The sequence below is a fragment of the Grampus griseus genome (genome assembly GCF_964374135.1).
Source record: "Grampus griseus genome assembly, chromosome: X".
NCBI classification, from domain to species: domain Eukaryota; kingdom Metazoa; phylum Chordata; class Mammalia; order Artiodactyla; family Delphinidae; genus Grampus; species Grampus griseus.
In genome coordinates, this window is record NC_138999.1 from 43361066 (window position 1) to 43379210 (window position 18145).

The window sequence follows — 18145 nt, forward strand, 5'->3', positions numbered from 1 at the left end:
TCTTCTTAATACTAATCACTGGAGATAAGAGCACAATAGGTGCAGTCCTTGCAGTTGTGGACCTTCCATTCTTGAGTGAAGAAGTAGGTTAAAAAATTACAAATAGCAATAATTACTCTAAAAGAAACGTAAGGACCTAAATGGGAAGGAAATCTAAAAAAGAGTGGATATATGTATACATATGACTGATTCACTTTGCTGTACAGCAAGAAAGTAACACAACATTGTAAAGCAACTATACTCCAATAAAAATTAAAAGAAAAAAGAAATGCAAGGCGCTGAGGTAAAATATTAGGGATTGGGAGAAGAATCCTACTCTAGATAACATGGTCAAGGAAGGCCTCTCTGAAGAGTGGATATTTAAGGTGAGACTTAAAGCATGAGAAAAATAAAGTAATTTAAAGAAGAGAGGGAAGAATGTTTCTGACAGTGGGAACGTCATGTGCAAAGTTCCCGAGAAGAGGGATTTTCTGTATATTCAAAGTTTGGGAAGAAGATCATTATGGCTGGAATGGAGTAAATGAGAAAGAGTGGTATGAGACAAGGTTTGTGAGATAGGTGGGACTTGTAGGCCAGGGTAAGGAGTCTGGATTTTATTTTAAGTTCTGTGGGAAACCACAAAAGCAGGAGAGGGACATGATACCTCTTTTTTTTTTTTAAAAAAAGACTGATCATATTGTATTGTACTTGCATTAGAGAAGAGCCAGATTGGAAAGGAGGAGAGCAGCTTGGAAGCTTCTGACTGTGGTCCAATCGAGAGACTATGGTTGTAGTGGAGATGGAGGGAAGTGGATGGATATAAAATATATTTTTGACGTAGAATCAACAGCACTCGCTGAAGGATTGGATTTGGTAGGGTAAGGTAGTGGAAAAGAGTTTGAATCAAGGATGATACCCAGGTTTCTGGCCTGATTAACAGGCTTGATGTGGTACCAGTTTCTGAAATGGCGGACATTGGAGGAAGGATCAGGTTTGGTGAAGGTTGTGAATACGTTAAGTTTGAGGTGTCTATTAGACATCCAAGTGGAGATGTGGAGTAGCCAGTTGGATTTATGAGTCTGGAGTTCAGGGCTAGCTTTTAGATGCTACTTAAAGTCATGGATCTGGATGTGATAACCTAGGGATATTAAAAAGAGAAGAGGGCCTGGGATCATGTGACTATTTTCCATTTAATGTAGAAGCTATGAGATACTAAAAGGAGAATGGACTAATAATAAGTGTAAAGATGCAGTTTAGTGGTAGAGTATCTGTTGTATATGCAGGAATTCCTAGATTTTATTCCTGGCATCTCCATTCTCTCTTTCCCTCCTCAGAAGACAGGGCAGGGTTATACACTCTTCAAGTCTTTTGTCAGTTACTCATATATATATATTTTTAGCTCCTGGAATAAAGCAGGTGCTCAATAATTATTTGTTGAATGAATGAATTAATGTAGGAATGGAATGAATTAATTAATGTAGGAATGAAATGAATGAGCATATCGGTTGTATTACCTGCTTTGCCACAATGTAGCATTGTGACATTAGGCAGTTAGCAAGCTAGAGTTTTGTTGTTTGTAAAACGGCAATAATAAAAGTACCTACCTTTTTGGACAGTGTTGAAAACAATTAAAAAAATTATAGCAATTAGCACAGAGCTAGCACTCAATTAATGTTAGCTACTATTAGCTCTCTGCACTTTGGGGGCTATCCATAAAATAAGGGCAATAATTTCTGCTCTGCTTCCCTCACAAAGGCACGTTTTGGCCGCACTGCGCCGGCTTGCGGGTCTTATTTCCCTGACCAGGGATTGAACCTGGGCCACGGCAGTGAAAGCGGCGAGTCCTAACCACTGGACCGCCAGGGAATTCCCAAAAGCTTATTAATATTAATGTTTTAATTGCTCTGAACTTCACTACATAATGCAGCGGCTCTCGCCATCCTCCAGCAGGATTATTTAAATGAAAACGAGTCTTTAAAGAGACGCAGCACTCCCGCTTGTCAGCCCAGCCCAGTCCAATCAGGGGTACAGGAAACCACGCCCCGTTGTGAAGTCAATTAGCTGCAGAGTTCAGTTTAAAAATACCCAGCCCCGCCCCTCCTTGCTAGGCGAGCTCAAGTCTCAACTGCACGCTGATTTGCCCTTGCTGGCCAATCACCGCTGCTCTGCTTCCTGGGCTGTAATTTTCAAAATTCGCTACTGGGCTGATTGGAGAGAGCACGGGGAAAGTTGAGACGAACGCCAGTTGCTGGGACGCGGAGCTCCGGTCATTTCCCGGGCCTCTCCTGGGCTAGGACTGCGCCCGTGGTCTTTCCTCTTCTGCCCTCAATCTCGATATGAGGTAGGCGCCTTTGAACTTGTACTGCCCGCTTGAATGTTCGGTTGTGTCGCACGCGGGTGGGTCCTTGAGCCTCACTCCAGTCACTTGTAACTCACTGTCTTCTTTTGCCAGGATGCATGGGATCCCTGACACGAAACCTTTGCTTTTTCCTGTCAGTCAGCAGTCTGCGGAGAGAGCCCTGTACGAGGTTGGGCAGGGAGTGTGTATTAGTGGGTGAGATGGCAAAGCAAAGAAAACCAACAAACCTAAAAAACCAAACAAAAACAACAAAAAACCAAAACTGGGTCCCAGCTTTTAAATGGAGCTACCAGTACACATGCCTGAATGCGAGTACATTTACATAACGTCTTTTCACAAGCGAAACTGTGCAGGATCAATTTCATCCACAAGACGTATTTAAGCTAGAGAATGCTACTTGAGGGATGCCTTTTGAACTACGGTTGAAGGATATGAAGGAAGATGGAAACATGTGTCCTTCCTCCCTTGTTGTCTCCACTGGCTCTCTTCTATCACCACCTCCAACCCCTCCAACTCTGGCTTTCCACTGCTCTCTGCTATGGTCCTCTTGGAATCTTAGAATGTCAGAAGTTGAAGGGATCCTAGAACAGTGCTTCTTAAACTTTAAAGTGCATACAGATCACCTGGGGTTATTAACTTGCACTTCCTGATTTGGTGAGGCCTACCTCGGGGACTGAGATTTTAAATTGCTGACAAGCTCCCAGGTGATGCTCATATTGCTGGTCCATTGACCATGGTTTAAATGTCGAAGAGACTCTGGTCCCACTATCTCATTTTATTAGGTGGGGGAAGGAGGCCTGGAGAGGGAAAAGGGACCTGTCCAGTGTCACTCAGCCAGCTAGGGCAGGATTAGAACTAGACCCTAGGCATCCTTCTCAGCTCAGTGCTGCTTTCATTGACACCATGCTGCTTTCTCTCCCCAGTGTCTTGCTGTCTGTAACCTGCCTTTATATATAAAAAGAAGTCGCTACTGTTTCCTGAGATTGTCTTGATCTACAGTTTTGGACTCTGAGCAATTGGGCTTCTAAAAAGGCCAACTTGCCCCTGTGTGGGTTTCAGCACCAGCCCTGGGATGCCCAATGGAGTCTTCAACACTCATCAGTGTGTATGTAGGGGAGATGGAAAGTCTGGAAAGCAGAAAGGATTTTAATTTTTTTGTCCAAATAAGGCTAAGGGTTCTGTAGGTGGTACAAGTTGAGAGTGTTCTACAGAGTGTCCTTTTATGAAAGCATGTTTTTGGTGATGTCAATCCCCTCCCCCCACCTAGTGGCAGGGAAATTAGTTACTTAAGTCAGTGTCTGTGTCCCCCAAAGCAAGTGATTATTGTTCAGGATAATGAAGGTGATACATAACCATCATCTGAAAAACCTTATTTTCTCTGAGGTTTAGTCAGCCTGTGATGTCATCAGCTGAAAGTTTTCTGGCCTGTTGACTCCAGTTTGATGTTTTCTTTCCGTTTGAAAGATAAAGATTTCAGAACATGAGTCTTTGGTCATCCATAGAAAATTGTATGAGGTGTGAATAATAATAGTGGAGTGAGTGGTTTTCATACAGTGCAGTTAAGGGTGGGTTCACTCAATTTAGCTTTATTGCTGCTTGGCTGAGTTTTGAGGGATGAGATGGAAAATAGGTTTGGATTTGGAGGAAGAGAAGGAGAATAAGATGCACCATTTATTCTGAGTACCAGGTTAAGCTTTGCACGTACAAATTTACATTTGAGCCACACAATACCTCTGCAAGTAAGAGGTGGTATAGCTCTTTTGCGAATGAGGAAACTGAGGCTCTAAGATGCTAAGTTGGCTGATTTAGGAGCCCAATTGCTTCTTAAAAAAAAGTCTATTCATTCTAACTCCTCATTACTCCTCATACTACCACACTATGGCCTTTCACTTTGGACTGTAGGCTATTTTGGAATCTTTTTTTGCATACGATCAGAGAGACTTCATGGTATTTTAGAAAAGAGCCCTGGAAAGAGCTGAATGTTCTATGCTGCTTAATAATTTGTCCTGTGTAGTAAGTCACTTAACTCATCTGGGACTATAAAATGGAAAGAATTGTACTTGCCCTGCTTACCCTCACAGTTTTGTTGGGAGGATTAACTGACATAGTAAATGTGAAGGCACATACTTGTACTAACTTTTCCTTGCCAACAAAATGTTTAATATTCTCCATCCAAAGCAAAGCCCAAGTTAGCCTTTCTTCTTTCTTAAACCTTCCCCTCAAACTGCAGTCTTCTCTGCAGTCTTACCAGCGTGGCCCCAGCCTAGCTTGCAGCCTCTTTCTAACTCCTCCCCAACACATTCTTTATACTCCACACTCCAGGATGTTACCAAACTTGCTGTGCTCTGCATGTTCAACCCTCTGCCTAGGCTCAAGCTTTCTTTGCCTGGAAAGCTCCCCTGTCTACTTGGGAACCTTTTTGTCGTTTAAGTCCAGATGGAATCTCCCACAAGATTACTGTCTTGCCATTGTGTTTCTAAAGTACTTTTTATCTACCGTTTTTAAATCATTTGTCATATTTTTATGTTACTGTTAGAGCTGTGCCTGTGAATACTTCTAGGGTAAGATACATGATTTATTTGTGTTTGTATCTCCATTGCCTGAAGTATCTGGTGCATTGCCTTTAGGGTCTCTCTTATGGAAGCCTGTTCTTTGTCAAATGCAGTTGAGCTTGGACACTGAATATCGGTGGAGTTGGAAGGGCAGTTGTATTTGAGTGGGAAGGGTCTCTTGGATATCCAAGAACTGATTCCTCCTAATTATGTATTTGCTTGTAAGATACATAAGTATATCATAACTATTGGGAACTCACAAACTAAAAGAAATTTAAGGAATGTAGAATGGGATCCCACACTGAGATAGGATGAAGGTAGGACTCTCCCAAGGTCTGTAATGACTGTTAAATTTTTATGTCAAGTGATTTTCAACAAGTTAGTTCCTTCTGCTGTTATCTTTTTATTTTATTTTTTTCTTACTGGGTGTCTGGAACTGGATTACAGTTTCTTGATTGAATGCAGCCTTTGAATACCCTCTGGCCTATTGTGCGTGTGTGTGTGTGTGTGTGTGTGTGTGTGTGTGTGTGCGTGCGTGCAGTGTATTCTTTTGCCTTCTCTGTAGCATCATTATAATTGCTGTGGCCAGGACCCCATGCCTTTTAAAGAACATTAACCCTACCAGCGAGCCTCCATACTATATGATCTGTCATGTTCTTGATTATTTTCAATGCAAAACTGTTAATTTGTCCCCAGTGTTCCTAGGCTAAACTAGGGGCTAGGCCACAGTCCCAGTGCCCACAGGGGGTGGCAGGCACTGTACTGAGCTTTTTACATAGAGTATCTCATTTAATTTGAACAGTGCCCTGCAGAGGTACGTATACTTATCTCCATTTTACAGATGAGATAACTGAAGCCTAGGGAGTTTAAGTCACTTGCCCATGGTTAAGTGTGGTAGAACCAAGATTTGAGCCCAGATCTGCTTAAATCAAAGTATGTTTTCTCCTAGGGATGCTACAGAGAGACTGGGTTTTCTCAAGGATCTCCAGAGAATTCTGATATTTCTGGTGAATGGTGTTTTAAAGAGTCCTTTTCTGATTGCAGCCCTGCCTTGGATAGATGCTGCTGAATCCATAAGAAATGCCACTGCCACTACCACCCCAACGCTCCAGACGTGAGACTAAGAAATCTCAGTCCAGCAAAATTGTGCCCAGTGATCATGGCCCATCTGAAAAGGTTAGAGCAAGCTGTCCCTCCCAACAGTGTTTCATATAAGCTCTTCCTGTGTTGGTTCAGTCCCTATGCTCATCCCTACATCTTTTGAAATATGTGTGGTTTAATCTGAGAAAGTGGGAAAGGGTGGCAGACCTTGTAGTTGGAGAAGACCATCAAATTAGGACTTAGGGGGAAAGTGTCAACTCTTCTTTCCTGTAAATACATGGCTAAGATGAAGGCCGTCCTCCATAACCTTCAAAAGCAAACAATACTCAGTTCTCATTAGTGATCACATCTATACTCTTACTCTCTCTGAGATGCTCAAAGCACCTTGCCAGGTGGCTGCTTGGTACATCCTGGGGAGAGTATGAAGACTAGGTCAACAAATGTATTATAATGCTTTTTACAGCTATTAAATTTGAAGAATGGGCCCATTTTGAGGTTTTTTTTTTTTTTTTTTTTTTTTTTTTTGCAGTACACGTGCCTCTCACTGCTGTGGCACGCATGCCTCTCACTTCTGTGGCCTCTCCCGTTGCGGAGCACAGGCTCCGGACGCGCAGGCCCAGCGGCCATGGCTCACAGGCCCAGCCGCTCCGCAGCATGTGGGATCCTCCCGGACCAGGGCACGAACCCGTGTCCCCTGCATCGGCAGGCGGACTCTCAACCACTGCGCCACCGGGGAAGCCCAAGCCTGCTGTTTTGACCTTGTGGATAGTTTGTCATTCCGACCCTGTGATGTTCTATGTTCCTCATCATTCATATTTTAATCAGAATTTTACTAACCTGATGAATTGTCATTAAGAGAGTATTTCCTGGGGCTTCCCTGCTGGCGCAGTGGTTGAGAGTCCGCCTGCTGATGCAGGGGACACGGATTCGTGCCCCGGTTCGGGAAGATCCCACATGCCGCGCAGTGGCTGGGCCTGTGAGCCATGGCTGCTGAGCCTGCGCGTCTGGAGCCTGTGCTCCACAGTGGGAGAGGCCACAACAAATGAGAGGCCCGCGTACCGCCAAAAAAAAAAAAAAAAAAAAGAGTATTTCCTGGAGCAAACATCATTAGGCCAATTTATTTTCCTTGATTGGTTTTCTCTCAGCACAGATAAACACTTTCTAATCATTTTCATTTTTGTCTCACTGAAATGATTTTCTTGGAGGGGCCAAATGTGTTTTTCCTATGTAAATTTGGCAAGAAAGATTTGATACATTGATCAGATTTTTGTCCATATCAAATTTTCCAATTAGAGTCCTGCCACTGTAAGTTTTCTTCTGTGGCAGTTATTTTTCTAAATCCAACTCTCTCAGGGCACATCTTGCAAATATAAATTTTATTGAGTTCAGTTTCACCCATTGATTTTATTTGGGGCTGGTTATTTCTACCAGTAATACTAAGTAGGAATTGGATAACAGACCAACAGTTAATTTCTTAGCCAATTTGAGAGAAAATAGTAATTTATTTTTTGCTAATTATTTCCACTAGGATTATTTATCATGAACTAGATAAGAGACTAATAGTTTACTTATTTCTTAGCTTAATCAATTAAAAAACAGAAGTAATTCTCAGCTCTTTCAGGATTGCTCCACTGTGCTAGATTGTTCTATTGTAATATGAATCCAGTTCTCTAAATTTGTAATCACTTACTGTGTCATGTGCTAACTGTCCATGATGTAAATAGAGAACAGGGAAAATAAATGGTCTGACCTCAATGTTCTGCTTCATATTATAACAACTCTCTGACATAGGTAGGGCAGGGTTCTCAATTCATAAAGGAAATCTGATACTTAGGAGACTTTCACCAAATAAAAACTGTTAGGGAACAGAAAAGCCCTACAGCGTGATTTACCTTAACCTCTAACCCCACAGAGATAGTCTTGCTCATTTGGGAGTGGGGTAAGGCATGTGTAGATAAACACTACCTAGAAAGGAAGCTCCCTTTGATCCAAAATACTCACCCTTCCTCCTTTCCCCCATCTCTCCCTTGTATACACTAAAAGAGATTAATATGAATTACCAAACTCCTTTCTTAAAATACAAAATTTCCCCTATGAGGTTTAAAAACATATTGGACTATATACTTTTTTTTTTACATCTTTATTGGAGTATAATTGCCTTACAATGGTGTGTTAGTTTCTGCTTTATAACAAAGTGAATCAGTTATACATATACATATGTTCCCATATCTCTTCCCTCTTGCGTCTCCCTCCCTCCCACCCTCCCTATCCCACCCCTCTAGGTAGTCACAGAGCACCGAGCTGATCTCACTGTGCTATGCGGCTGCATCCCACTAGCTATCGATTTTATATTTGGTAGTGTATATACATCCATGCCACTCTCTCACTTCATCCCAGCTTACCCTTCCCCCTCCCCGTGTCCTCAAGTCCATTTTCTAGTAGGTTTGCGTCTTTATTCCCGTCCTGCTGCTAGGTTCTTTATAACCTTTTTTTTTTTTTTAGATTCCATATATATATGTGTGTTAGCATACGGTATTTGTTTTTCTCTTTCTGACTTACTTCACTCTGTATGACAGACTCTAGGTCCATCCACCTCACTACAAATATCTCAATTTCATTTCTTTTTATGGCTGAGTAATATTCCATTGTATATATGTGCCACATGTTCTTAATCCATTCATCTGTCCATGGACATGTAGGTTGCTTCCATGTCCTGGCTATTGTAAATAGAGCTGCAATGAACATTGTGGTACCTGACTCTTTTTGAATTATGGTTTTCTCAGGGTATATGCCCAGTAGTGGGATTGTTGGGTCATATGGTAGTTCTCTTTTTAGTTTTTTAAGGAACCTCCATACTGTTCTCCATAGTGGCTGTACCAATTCACATTCCCACCAGCAGTGCAAGAGTGTTCCCTATTCTCCACACCCTCTCCAGCATATATTGTTTCTAGATTTTTTGATGATGGCCATTCTGACTGGTGTGAGATAATATCTCATTGTAGTTTTGATTTGCATTTCTCTAATGATTAATGATGTTGAGCATTCTTTCATGTGTTTGTTGGCAGTCTGTATAACTTCTTTGGAGAAATGTCTATTAGGTCTTCTGCCCATTTTTGGATTGGGTTGTTTGTTGTTGAGCTGAATGAGCTGCTTCTAAATTTTGGAGATTAATCCTTTGTTAGTTGCTTCATTTGCAAATATTTTCTCCCATTCTGAGGGTTGTCTTTTGGTCTTGTTTATGGTTTCCTTTGCTGTGCAAAAGCTTTGAAGTTTCATTAGGTCCCATTTGTTTATTTTTTTTTTTTAATTTCTATTTCTCTGGGAGGTGGGTCAAAAAGGATCTTGCTGTGATTTATGTCAGTGTTCTGCCTATGTTTTCCTTTAAGAGTTTGAGAGTTACTGGCCTTACACTTAGGTCTTTAATCCATTTTGAGCTTATTTTTGTGTATGGTGTTAGGGAGTGATCTAATCTCATTCTTTTCCATGTAGCTGTCCAGTTTTCCCAGCACCACTTATTGAAAAGGCTGTTCTTTCTCCACTGTACATTCCTGCCTCCTTTATCAAAGATAAGGTGACCATATGTGCGTGGGTTTAGCTCTGGGCTTCCTATCCTGTGCCATCGCTCTATATTTCTGTTTTTGTGCCAGTACCATACTGTCTTGATTACTGTAGCTTTGCAGTATAGTCTAAAGTCAGGGAGCCTGATTCCTCCAGCTCTGTTTTTCGTTCTCAAGATTGCTTTGGCTATTCGGGGTCTTTTGTGTTTCCATACAAGTTGTGAAATTTTTTGTTCTAGTTCTGTGAAAAATGCCAGTGGTAGTTTGATAGGGATTGCACTGAATCAGTAGATTGCTTTGGGTAGTAGAGGCATTTTCACAATGTTGATTCTTCCAATCCAAGAACATGGTATATCTCTCCATCTACTTGTAACATCTTTAGTTTCTTTCATCAGTGTCTTATACTTTTCTGCATACAGGTCTTTTGTCTCCTTAAGTAGGTTTTTTCCTAGATATTTTATTCTTTTTGTTGCAGTGGTAAATGCGTGTGTTTTCTTGATTTCACTTTCAGAGTTTTCATCATTAGTGTATAGGAATGCCAGAGATTTCTGTGCATTAATCTTGTATCCTGCTACTTTACCAAATTCAGTGATTAGCTCTAGTACTTTTCTGGTAGCATCTTTAGGATTCTCAGGTGACATGCATAGTATCATGTCACCTGCAAACAGTGACAGCTTTACTTCTTCTTTTCTGATTTGGATTCCTTTTATTTCCTTCTCTTCTCTGATTGCTGTGGCTAAAACTTCCAAAACTATGTTGAATAAGAGTGGTGAGAGTGGGCAACCTTTTCTTGTTCCTGATCTTAGTGGAAATGCTTTCAGTTTTTCACCAATGAGGACGGTGTTGGCTGTAGGTTAGTCATATATGGCCTTTATTATGTTGAAGAAAGTTCCCTCTATGCCTACTTACTGGAGGATTTTTATCATAAATGGGTGTTGAATTTTGTCGAAAGCTTTCTCTGCCTCTATTGAGATCATATGGTTTTTCTCCTTCAATTTGTTAATATGGTGTATCACGTTTATTGATTTGCATATATTGAAGAATCCTTGCATTCCTGGAATAAACCCCACTTGATCATGGTGTATGATCCTTTTAATGTGTTGTTGGATTCTGTTTGCTAGTATTTTGTTGAGGATTTTTGCATCTATGTTCATCAGTGATATTGGCCTGTAGTTTTCTTTCTTTGTGACATCCTTGTCTGGTTTTGGTGTCAGGGTGATGGTGGCCTCGTAGAATGAGTTTGGGAGTGTTCCTGCCTCAGCTATATTTTGGAAGAGTTTGAGGATAGGTGTTAGCTCTTCTCTAAATATTTGATAGAATTCTCCTGTGAAGCCATCTGGTCCTGGGCTTTTGTTTGTTGGAAGATTTTTAATCACAGTTTCAATTTCAGTGCTTGTGATTGGTCTGTTCATATTTTCTATTTCTTCCTGATTCAGTCTTGGCAGGTTGTGCTTTTCTAAGAATTTGTCCATTTCTTCCAGGTTGTCCATTTTATTGCCATAAAGTTGCTTGTAGTAATCGCTCATGATCTTTTGTATTTCTGCAATGTCAGTTGTTACTTCTCCTTTTTCATTTCTAATTCTATTGATTTGAGTCTTCTTCCTTTTCTTCTTGATGAGTCTGACTACTGGTTTATCAATTTTGTATATCTTGTCAAAGAAGCACCTTTCAGTTTTATTGATCTTTGCTATCATTTCCTTCATTTCTTTTTCATTTATTTCTGGTCTGATCTTTATGATTTCTTTCCTTCTGCTAACTTTGGGGTTTTTTTGTTCTTCTTTCTCTAATTGCTTTAGGTGCAAGGATAGGTTGTTTATTCGAGATGTTTCCTGTTTCTTAAGGTAGGATTGTATTGCTATAAACTTCCCTCTTAGAACTGCTTTTGCTGCATCCCATAGGTTTTGGGTTGTCGTGTCTCCATTGTCATTTGTTTCTAGGTATTTTTTTATTTCCTCTTTGATTTCTTCAGTGATCACTTCGTTATTAAGTAGTGTATTGTTTAGCCTCCATGTGTTTGTATTTCTTACAGATCTTTTCCTGTAATTGATATCTAGTCTCATAGCATTGTGGTCGGAAAAGATACTTGATACAATTTCAATTTTCTTAAATTTACCAAGGCTTGATTTGTGACCCAAGATATGATCTATCCTGGAGAATGTTCCATGAGCACTTGAGAAAAATGTGTTTTCTGTTGTTTTTGGATGGAATGTCCTATAAATATCAATTAAGTCTATCTTGTTCAATGTATCATTTAAAGCTTGTGTTTCCTTATTTATTTTCATTTTGGTTGATATGTCCATTGGTGAAAGTGGGGTGTTGAAGTCCCCTACTATGACTATGTTACTTTCGATTTCCCTTTTATGGCTGTTAGTATTTGCCGTATGTATTGAGGTGCTCCTATGTTGGGTGCATAAATATTTACAATTGTTATATCTTCTTCTTGGATTGATCCCTTGATCATTATGTAGTGTCCTTCTCTGTCTCTTGTAATAGTCTTTATTTTAAAGTCTCTTTTGTCTTATATGAGAATTGCTACTCCAGCTTTCTTTTTGTTTCCATTTGCATGGAATATCTTTTTCCATCCTCTCACTTTCAGTCTGCATGTGTCTCTAGTCCTGAAGTGGGTCTCTTGTAGACAGCATATATATGGTTCTTGTTTTTGTATCCATTCAGCCAGTCTGTGTCTTTTGGTGGGAGCATTTAATCCATTTAATTTAAGGTAATTATCGATATGTATGTTCCTATTCCCATTTTCTTAATTGTTTTGGGTTTGTTATTGTAGGGCTTTTCCTTCTCTTGTGTTCCTTGCCTAGAGAAGTTCCTTTAGCATTCATTGTAAAGCTGGTTTGGTGGTGCTGAACTCTCTCAGCTTTTGCTTGTCTGTAAAGGTTTTAATATCTCCATCAAATCTGAATGAGATCCTTGATGTTTAGAGTAATCTTGGTTGTTGGTTTTTCTCCTTCATCACTTTAAGTATGTCCTGCCAGTCCCTTCTGGCCTGCAGAGTTTCTGCTGAAAGATCAGCTGTTAACCTTATGGGGATTCCCTTGTGTGTTATTTGTTGTTTTTCCCTTGCTGCTTTTAATATGTTTTCTTTGTATTTAATTTTTGACAGTTTGATTAATATGTGTCTTGGCATATTTCACCTCGGATTTATCCTGTATGGGACTCTCTGTGCTTCCTGGAGTTGATTAAGTATTTCCTTTCCCATATTAGGGAAGTTTTCAACTATAATCTCTTCAAATATTTTCTCAGTCCCTTTCTTTTTCTCTTCTTCTTCTGGAACCCCTATAATTCGAATGTTGGTGCGTTTAATGTTGTCCCAGAAGTCTCTGAGACTGTCCTCGATTCTTTTCATTCTCTTTTCTTTATTCTGCTGTGCAGTAGTTATTTCCACTATTTTATCTTCCAAGTCACTTATCTGTTCTTCTGCCTCAGTTATTCTGCTATTGATCCCATCTAGAGTATTGTTAATTTCATTTATTGTGTTGTTCATTGTTGCTTGTTTCATCTTTAGTTCTTCTAGGTCCTTGTTAAATGTTTCTTGCATTTTGTCTATTCTATTTCCAAGATTTTGGATCATCTTTACTATCATTATTCTGAATTCTTTTTCAGGTAGACTGCCAATTTCCTCTTCATTTGTTAGGTCTGGTGGGTTTTTTCCTTGCTCCTTAATGTGCTGTGTGATTTTCTGTCTTCTCATTTTGCTTATCTTGCTGTGTTTGGGGTCTCCTTTCTGCAGGCTGCAGGTTCATAGTTCGCATTGTTTTTGGTGTGTGTCCCCAGTGGCTAAAGTTGGTTCAGTGGGTTGTGTAGGCTTCCTGGTGGAGGGGACTAGTGCCTATGTTCTCGTGGATGAGGCTGGATCTTGTCTTTCTGGTGGGCAGGTCCATGTCTGTTGGTGTGTTTTGGGGTGTCTGTGGACTTATTATGATTTTAGGCAACCTCTCTGCTAATGGGTGGAGTTGTGTTACTGTCTTGCTAGTTGTTTGGCATAGGATGTCCAGCACTGTAGCTTGATGGTCGTTGAGTGAAGTTGGGTGCTTGTGTTGAGATGGAGATCTCTGGGAGATTTTCGCCATTTGATATTATGTGGAGCTGGGAGGTCTCTTGTGAACCAGTGTCCTGACGTTGGCTCTCCCACCTCAGAGGCACAGCACTGACTCCTGGATGCAGCACCAAGAGCCTTTCATCCACATGGCTCAGAATAAAAGGGAGAAAAAGTAGAAAGAGAGAAAGAGAGAGAGGGAGGAAGGAAGAAAGAAAAGAAAGATGAAAGAGGATAAAATAAAATAAAGTAAGATAAAATAAAATAAAGTTATTAAAATAAAAAATAATTATTAAGAATAATTTTTTTAAAAGAAAAACAAAACAAACAATAAAACGGACGGATAGAACCCTAGGACAAATGGTGAAAGCAAAGCTATACAGACAAAATCTCACACAGAAGCATACACATACCCACTCAGATAAAGAGGAAAAGGGGAAAAATAATAAATCTTGCTCTCAAAGTCCACCTCCTCAGTTTGGGATGATTCGTTGTCTATTCGTGTATTCCACAGATGCAGGGTACATCAAGTTGATTGTGGAGCATTAATCCGCTGCTTCTGAGGCTGCTGGGAGAGATTTCCCTTTCTCTTCTTTGTTACCACAGCTTCCGGGGCTCAGCTTTGGATTTGGCCCTGCCTCTGCGTGTAGGTCCCGCAGGGCATCTGTTCTTCACTCAGACAGGACGGGGTTAAAGGAGCAGCTGCTTCGGGGACTCTGTCTCACTCAGGCCGGGGGGAGGGAGGGGTGCAGATGTGGGGCGAACCTATGGCAGCAGAAGCCAGCGGGACGTTGCACCAGACTGAGGCGCGCCATGCGTTCTCCCTCGGAAATTGTCCCTGGATCCCGGGACCCTGGCAGTGGCGGGCTGCACAGTCTCCCCCAAAGGGAGGTGTGGATAGTGACCTGTGCTCACACACAGGGTTCTTGGTGGCGGCAGCAGCAGCCTTAGCGTCTCATGCCCGTCTTTGGGGTCCGCACTGTTAGCTGCGGCTTGCACCCGTCTCTGGAGCTCCTTTAAGCAGCACTCTTAATCCCCTCTCCTCTCGCACCAGGAAACAAAGAGGGAACAAAAAGTCTCTTGCCTCTTCGGCAGGTCCAGACTTTTCCCCGGACTCCCTCCCGGCTAGCCGTAGTGCACTAACCCCCGGCAGGCTGTGTTCACGCCGCCAACCCCAGTCCTCTCCCTGGGATCCGACCGAAGCCCGAGCCTCAGCTCTCAGCCCCCGCCCACCCCGGCGGGTGAGCAGATCAGCCTCTCGGGCTGGTGAGTTGCAGTCGGCACCGATCCTCTGTGTGGGAATCTCTCCGCTTTGCCCTCTGCAGCCCTGTTACTGTGCTCTCCTCCACGGCCCCGAAGCTTCCCCCTCCGCCACCCGCAGCCTCCGCCCTCGAAGGGGCTTCTTAGTGTGTGGAAACCTTTCCTCCTTCACAGCTCCCTCCCACTGGTGCAGGTCCCGTCCCTATCCTTTTGTCTCTGTTTATTCTTTATTCTTTTGCCCTACCCAGCTACGTGGAGATTTTCTTGCCTTTTTGTAAGTCTGAGGTCTTCTGCCAGCGTTCAGTAGGTGTTCTGTAGGAGTTGTTCCACGTGTAGATATATTTCTGTTGTATCTGTGGGGAGTTAGGTGATCTCTGCGTCTTACTCTTCCCCCATCTTCCCGATTCCAAAAAACTGTCTCTTCAATCTTGGAGGCAGCAATTTGCCCTGTGTCCACCACCTTCTCTTACAGATCCAGTAAGAGTTGTTGATTTTCTAGTTGTTATTAGGGTGGAGTGACAGCTTCCAAGTTTCATACATGTGGAGCTGCTAGCGTTGGATGGTCTCCTGCAGAGGCGGAGGATGGCTGTGGCTCACCGTGGGGACAAGGACACTGGCAGAATTTCTGAGAAGTACTCCTTGGTGTGAGCCCTCCGAGAGTCTGCCATTAGCCCCACCAAAGATCCGGGTAGGCTCTAGTGTTGAGGTGTCTCAGGCCAAACAACTAACAGGGAGGAAACCCAGCCCCACCCATCAGCCTGGACTATATACTTTTAAAATACTATTTCTGCCCATTTATACTTTATATAGATTTTTAAAAAACATGTTTTCTCTTATTTGGTCCTCAAATGCGGTAGGTTATTATTCCAGTTTTACTGATGAGGCAATTGAGTCTCAGAAACTAAGTGACTTGTGCGAGGTCAATACCTAATAAAGAGCTGATCCTGGATCAGTATCTAGGTATGTGTGTTATTGTCCTTATTGAGAATGTCTTAAATCAACTACTTAACATAAGAGACACTTAAATTTTGTTAAATTATTGAACTAATTTAACTGGGAATGTCCATATTAAAGGAATGACTGGGAGTTGCAGGGTGGTGGGGGTGGTGATGGTTAATCTTGGCTAGTATAGCCATGAATATGAGAGGAGTAAGAGAGAAAATTAGCTTCATCAAGCTAGTTTACTCATTCTGAGAGTTACACTGACAGTTATCTTTTCTCCTCCCAGCCTTGTCCCTATCATCAATGATTACCTCCTTCAGTGACTGTCTAAGCAGTGGGTTCCAAAATTTCCTTTTGTTGTGGTTTATTGGGGTTTATTATAGGCGTCTACAGTTGCTTGGAGATTCAGCCATTCCCCCCCTGAGCCCCAAAGATGACCTGACGTCCCTGAAAAGACTGTTCACAATTGGATATACGCATTTACCTCTTTTACTTTTTTAGAGAGAGGAGAATTACCAAGCAAAGATATCTCCATCTTCACCTCAGGGACCACTCAAAAAGAGGTCAGCTTTTGAAGATCTCACCAACGTGAGTATGCCAGTCCAGTTCTCTGCCATGGTGTTGCATAAGGTTTACACAGCCTCTTCCTTGAGGGACCTTTCCAGTTTACCAAACTCTGACCCTCTCTAGAATGTTGAGAGCCAATTTTATTTGGAATCAATGACCCAATTTCAGAAACTGCAGTGGCTCTTCTGCTGCCACATACCATCTGGATTAATTGATGGAGCTCTCTGGAAGCAGTATGAGTGATTATCAGGTATGAAATTGTAGAGAAATATGAGAACTTTGGGATCTTGCATTTAGATAAAGTCCAGAGGTGGCTCAGCTGGTTGCATAGGCCTTGGAGGTAAGTACTTTGGTAGATTCATTGTAGTCTAGGGCAGTGTTTATCAGTTCAAGCACTATGGACATTTTGAACAGCAAAGTTTTTCTATTGTATATGACTGACTTCAGCCAGCATTCCTGGTCCCTAGCATTAAGTTCCAGCAGCATCCAAGTCATAGTGACAATCAAAAATGTCGTCTGATGTACAGAACCATTGATGACCACAGTTCCATGATCTGGTTTTCAACTATGGAGATCTAGAAACTCAATTTTGACTAGAATTCCTGAGTTCACTTCCAAGTTACCTCCCTTCTGATGTTATTAAGGCACCAGCAAAAAAAATTTACTAGTTAGAAAGTTACTAACTGAATATAGAATTGAGTCAGAGGTAATCTTTTGTCTTAGAAAATAATAATAACTGATGTCTCCTGAGTGTTTACCACGTGTCAAGCACTATTCTAAGCATTTTTCCCTGTATCCACTCACTTAATCCTCATAAAATCCTTTGAGGCAGATACTATAATTATCTCCACTTCACAGATAAAGACTTGCCCAATGTTGTTTTTGAAGTCTGTTTCATCTAGGATACAGAGAACCCTAGTGGACCCTATCCTGCCCTCTATAATAGTGTCCTTCTGTGGCTACCAGAATTCTTACATCTGCTAGATAATATTTTACCCCCTTGGGCAGGATTGGATAAGCATTGGCAAAGTTCTCCCCTTTGTATCTCTGCTCTTTAGATGCTATGTGACCACCTTTGTGCTAAAACAGTCTTTTCCCCATGCAGATTACAACATGTATGATTGTGTTACAGCTTCCTGCATAATCAGATTTACTCTAGATTGCTTGAAAGAGCTACCTCCCACACAGACCTGTAAGGTTAGATTCATTTCCTGACTTATTTAACCATGGCTCTAGAAACTTGGTTGAAATAAGGTAGCCACAGAAATCAGAAGCAGATGCAGCTCATCTTAATGTAGCTTCCCTTGGCCTCCAGAGTCCCTGATGGGAGTCCAGTGACACTGTGCAAAGCAAAGTCTAACCGCATATGAAAAACTTTCCTGCCATGTCTCAGTCCTCTTTTTGTTGTGAAGTTTATGTCATCATTCATAAAGAACAAACACAAATAAATTAATAGGAAACACATGCTAGGACCCTCCTGATTCTCCAACTGAATTCAACATCTGTTAGGCCACATACTTGTCCAGGGTTGGGGATGCAAGTCATCCCTGAGCAGTATCTCTGCCTCTAGCTTTTCAGAAGCTCAGAAAGCCCATTTCCCTTTTGTGTTCAAGTCCTGGTCACCTTGAATGATCTTTGGTGCTTTCCAGACAAAGTTCTATCATTACAGTGTACCTAAGCCATTCCAGGGTTGGGCATTTCTGCAGACGTCTGAGCTCATTTCTTTGAGGATTGAGGACTCTTTTCTCTCTGAATTTTGGGGTTTCCCTTTATGATGATT

The 18145-nt window shown here is 41.6% G+C and overlaps 1 protein-coding gene across 1 annotated transcript in view; it reads left to right on the forward strand.

Annotated features, from left to right (window-relative positions):
* Positions 1 to 5970: 5970 nt before the first annotated feature.
* CCNB3 (cyclin B3) overlaps positions 5971 to 18145 on the forward strand; it is a gene marked incomplete at its 5' end in the record, with an annotated part of 51013 nt that continues 38838 nt past the window's right edge. Inside the window, 2 exons of the mRNA XM_082682048.1 lie at positions 5971 to 6066; positions 16300 to 16386. Coding sequence (XP_082538174.1) covers positions 5971 to 6066; positions 16300 to 16386 — 183 coding nt within the window. The remainder of the gene's footprint in view (positions 6067 to 16299; positions 16387 to 18145) is intronic.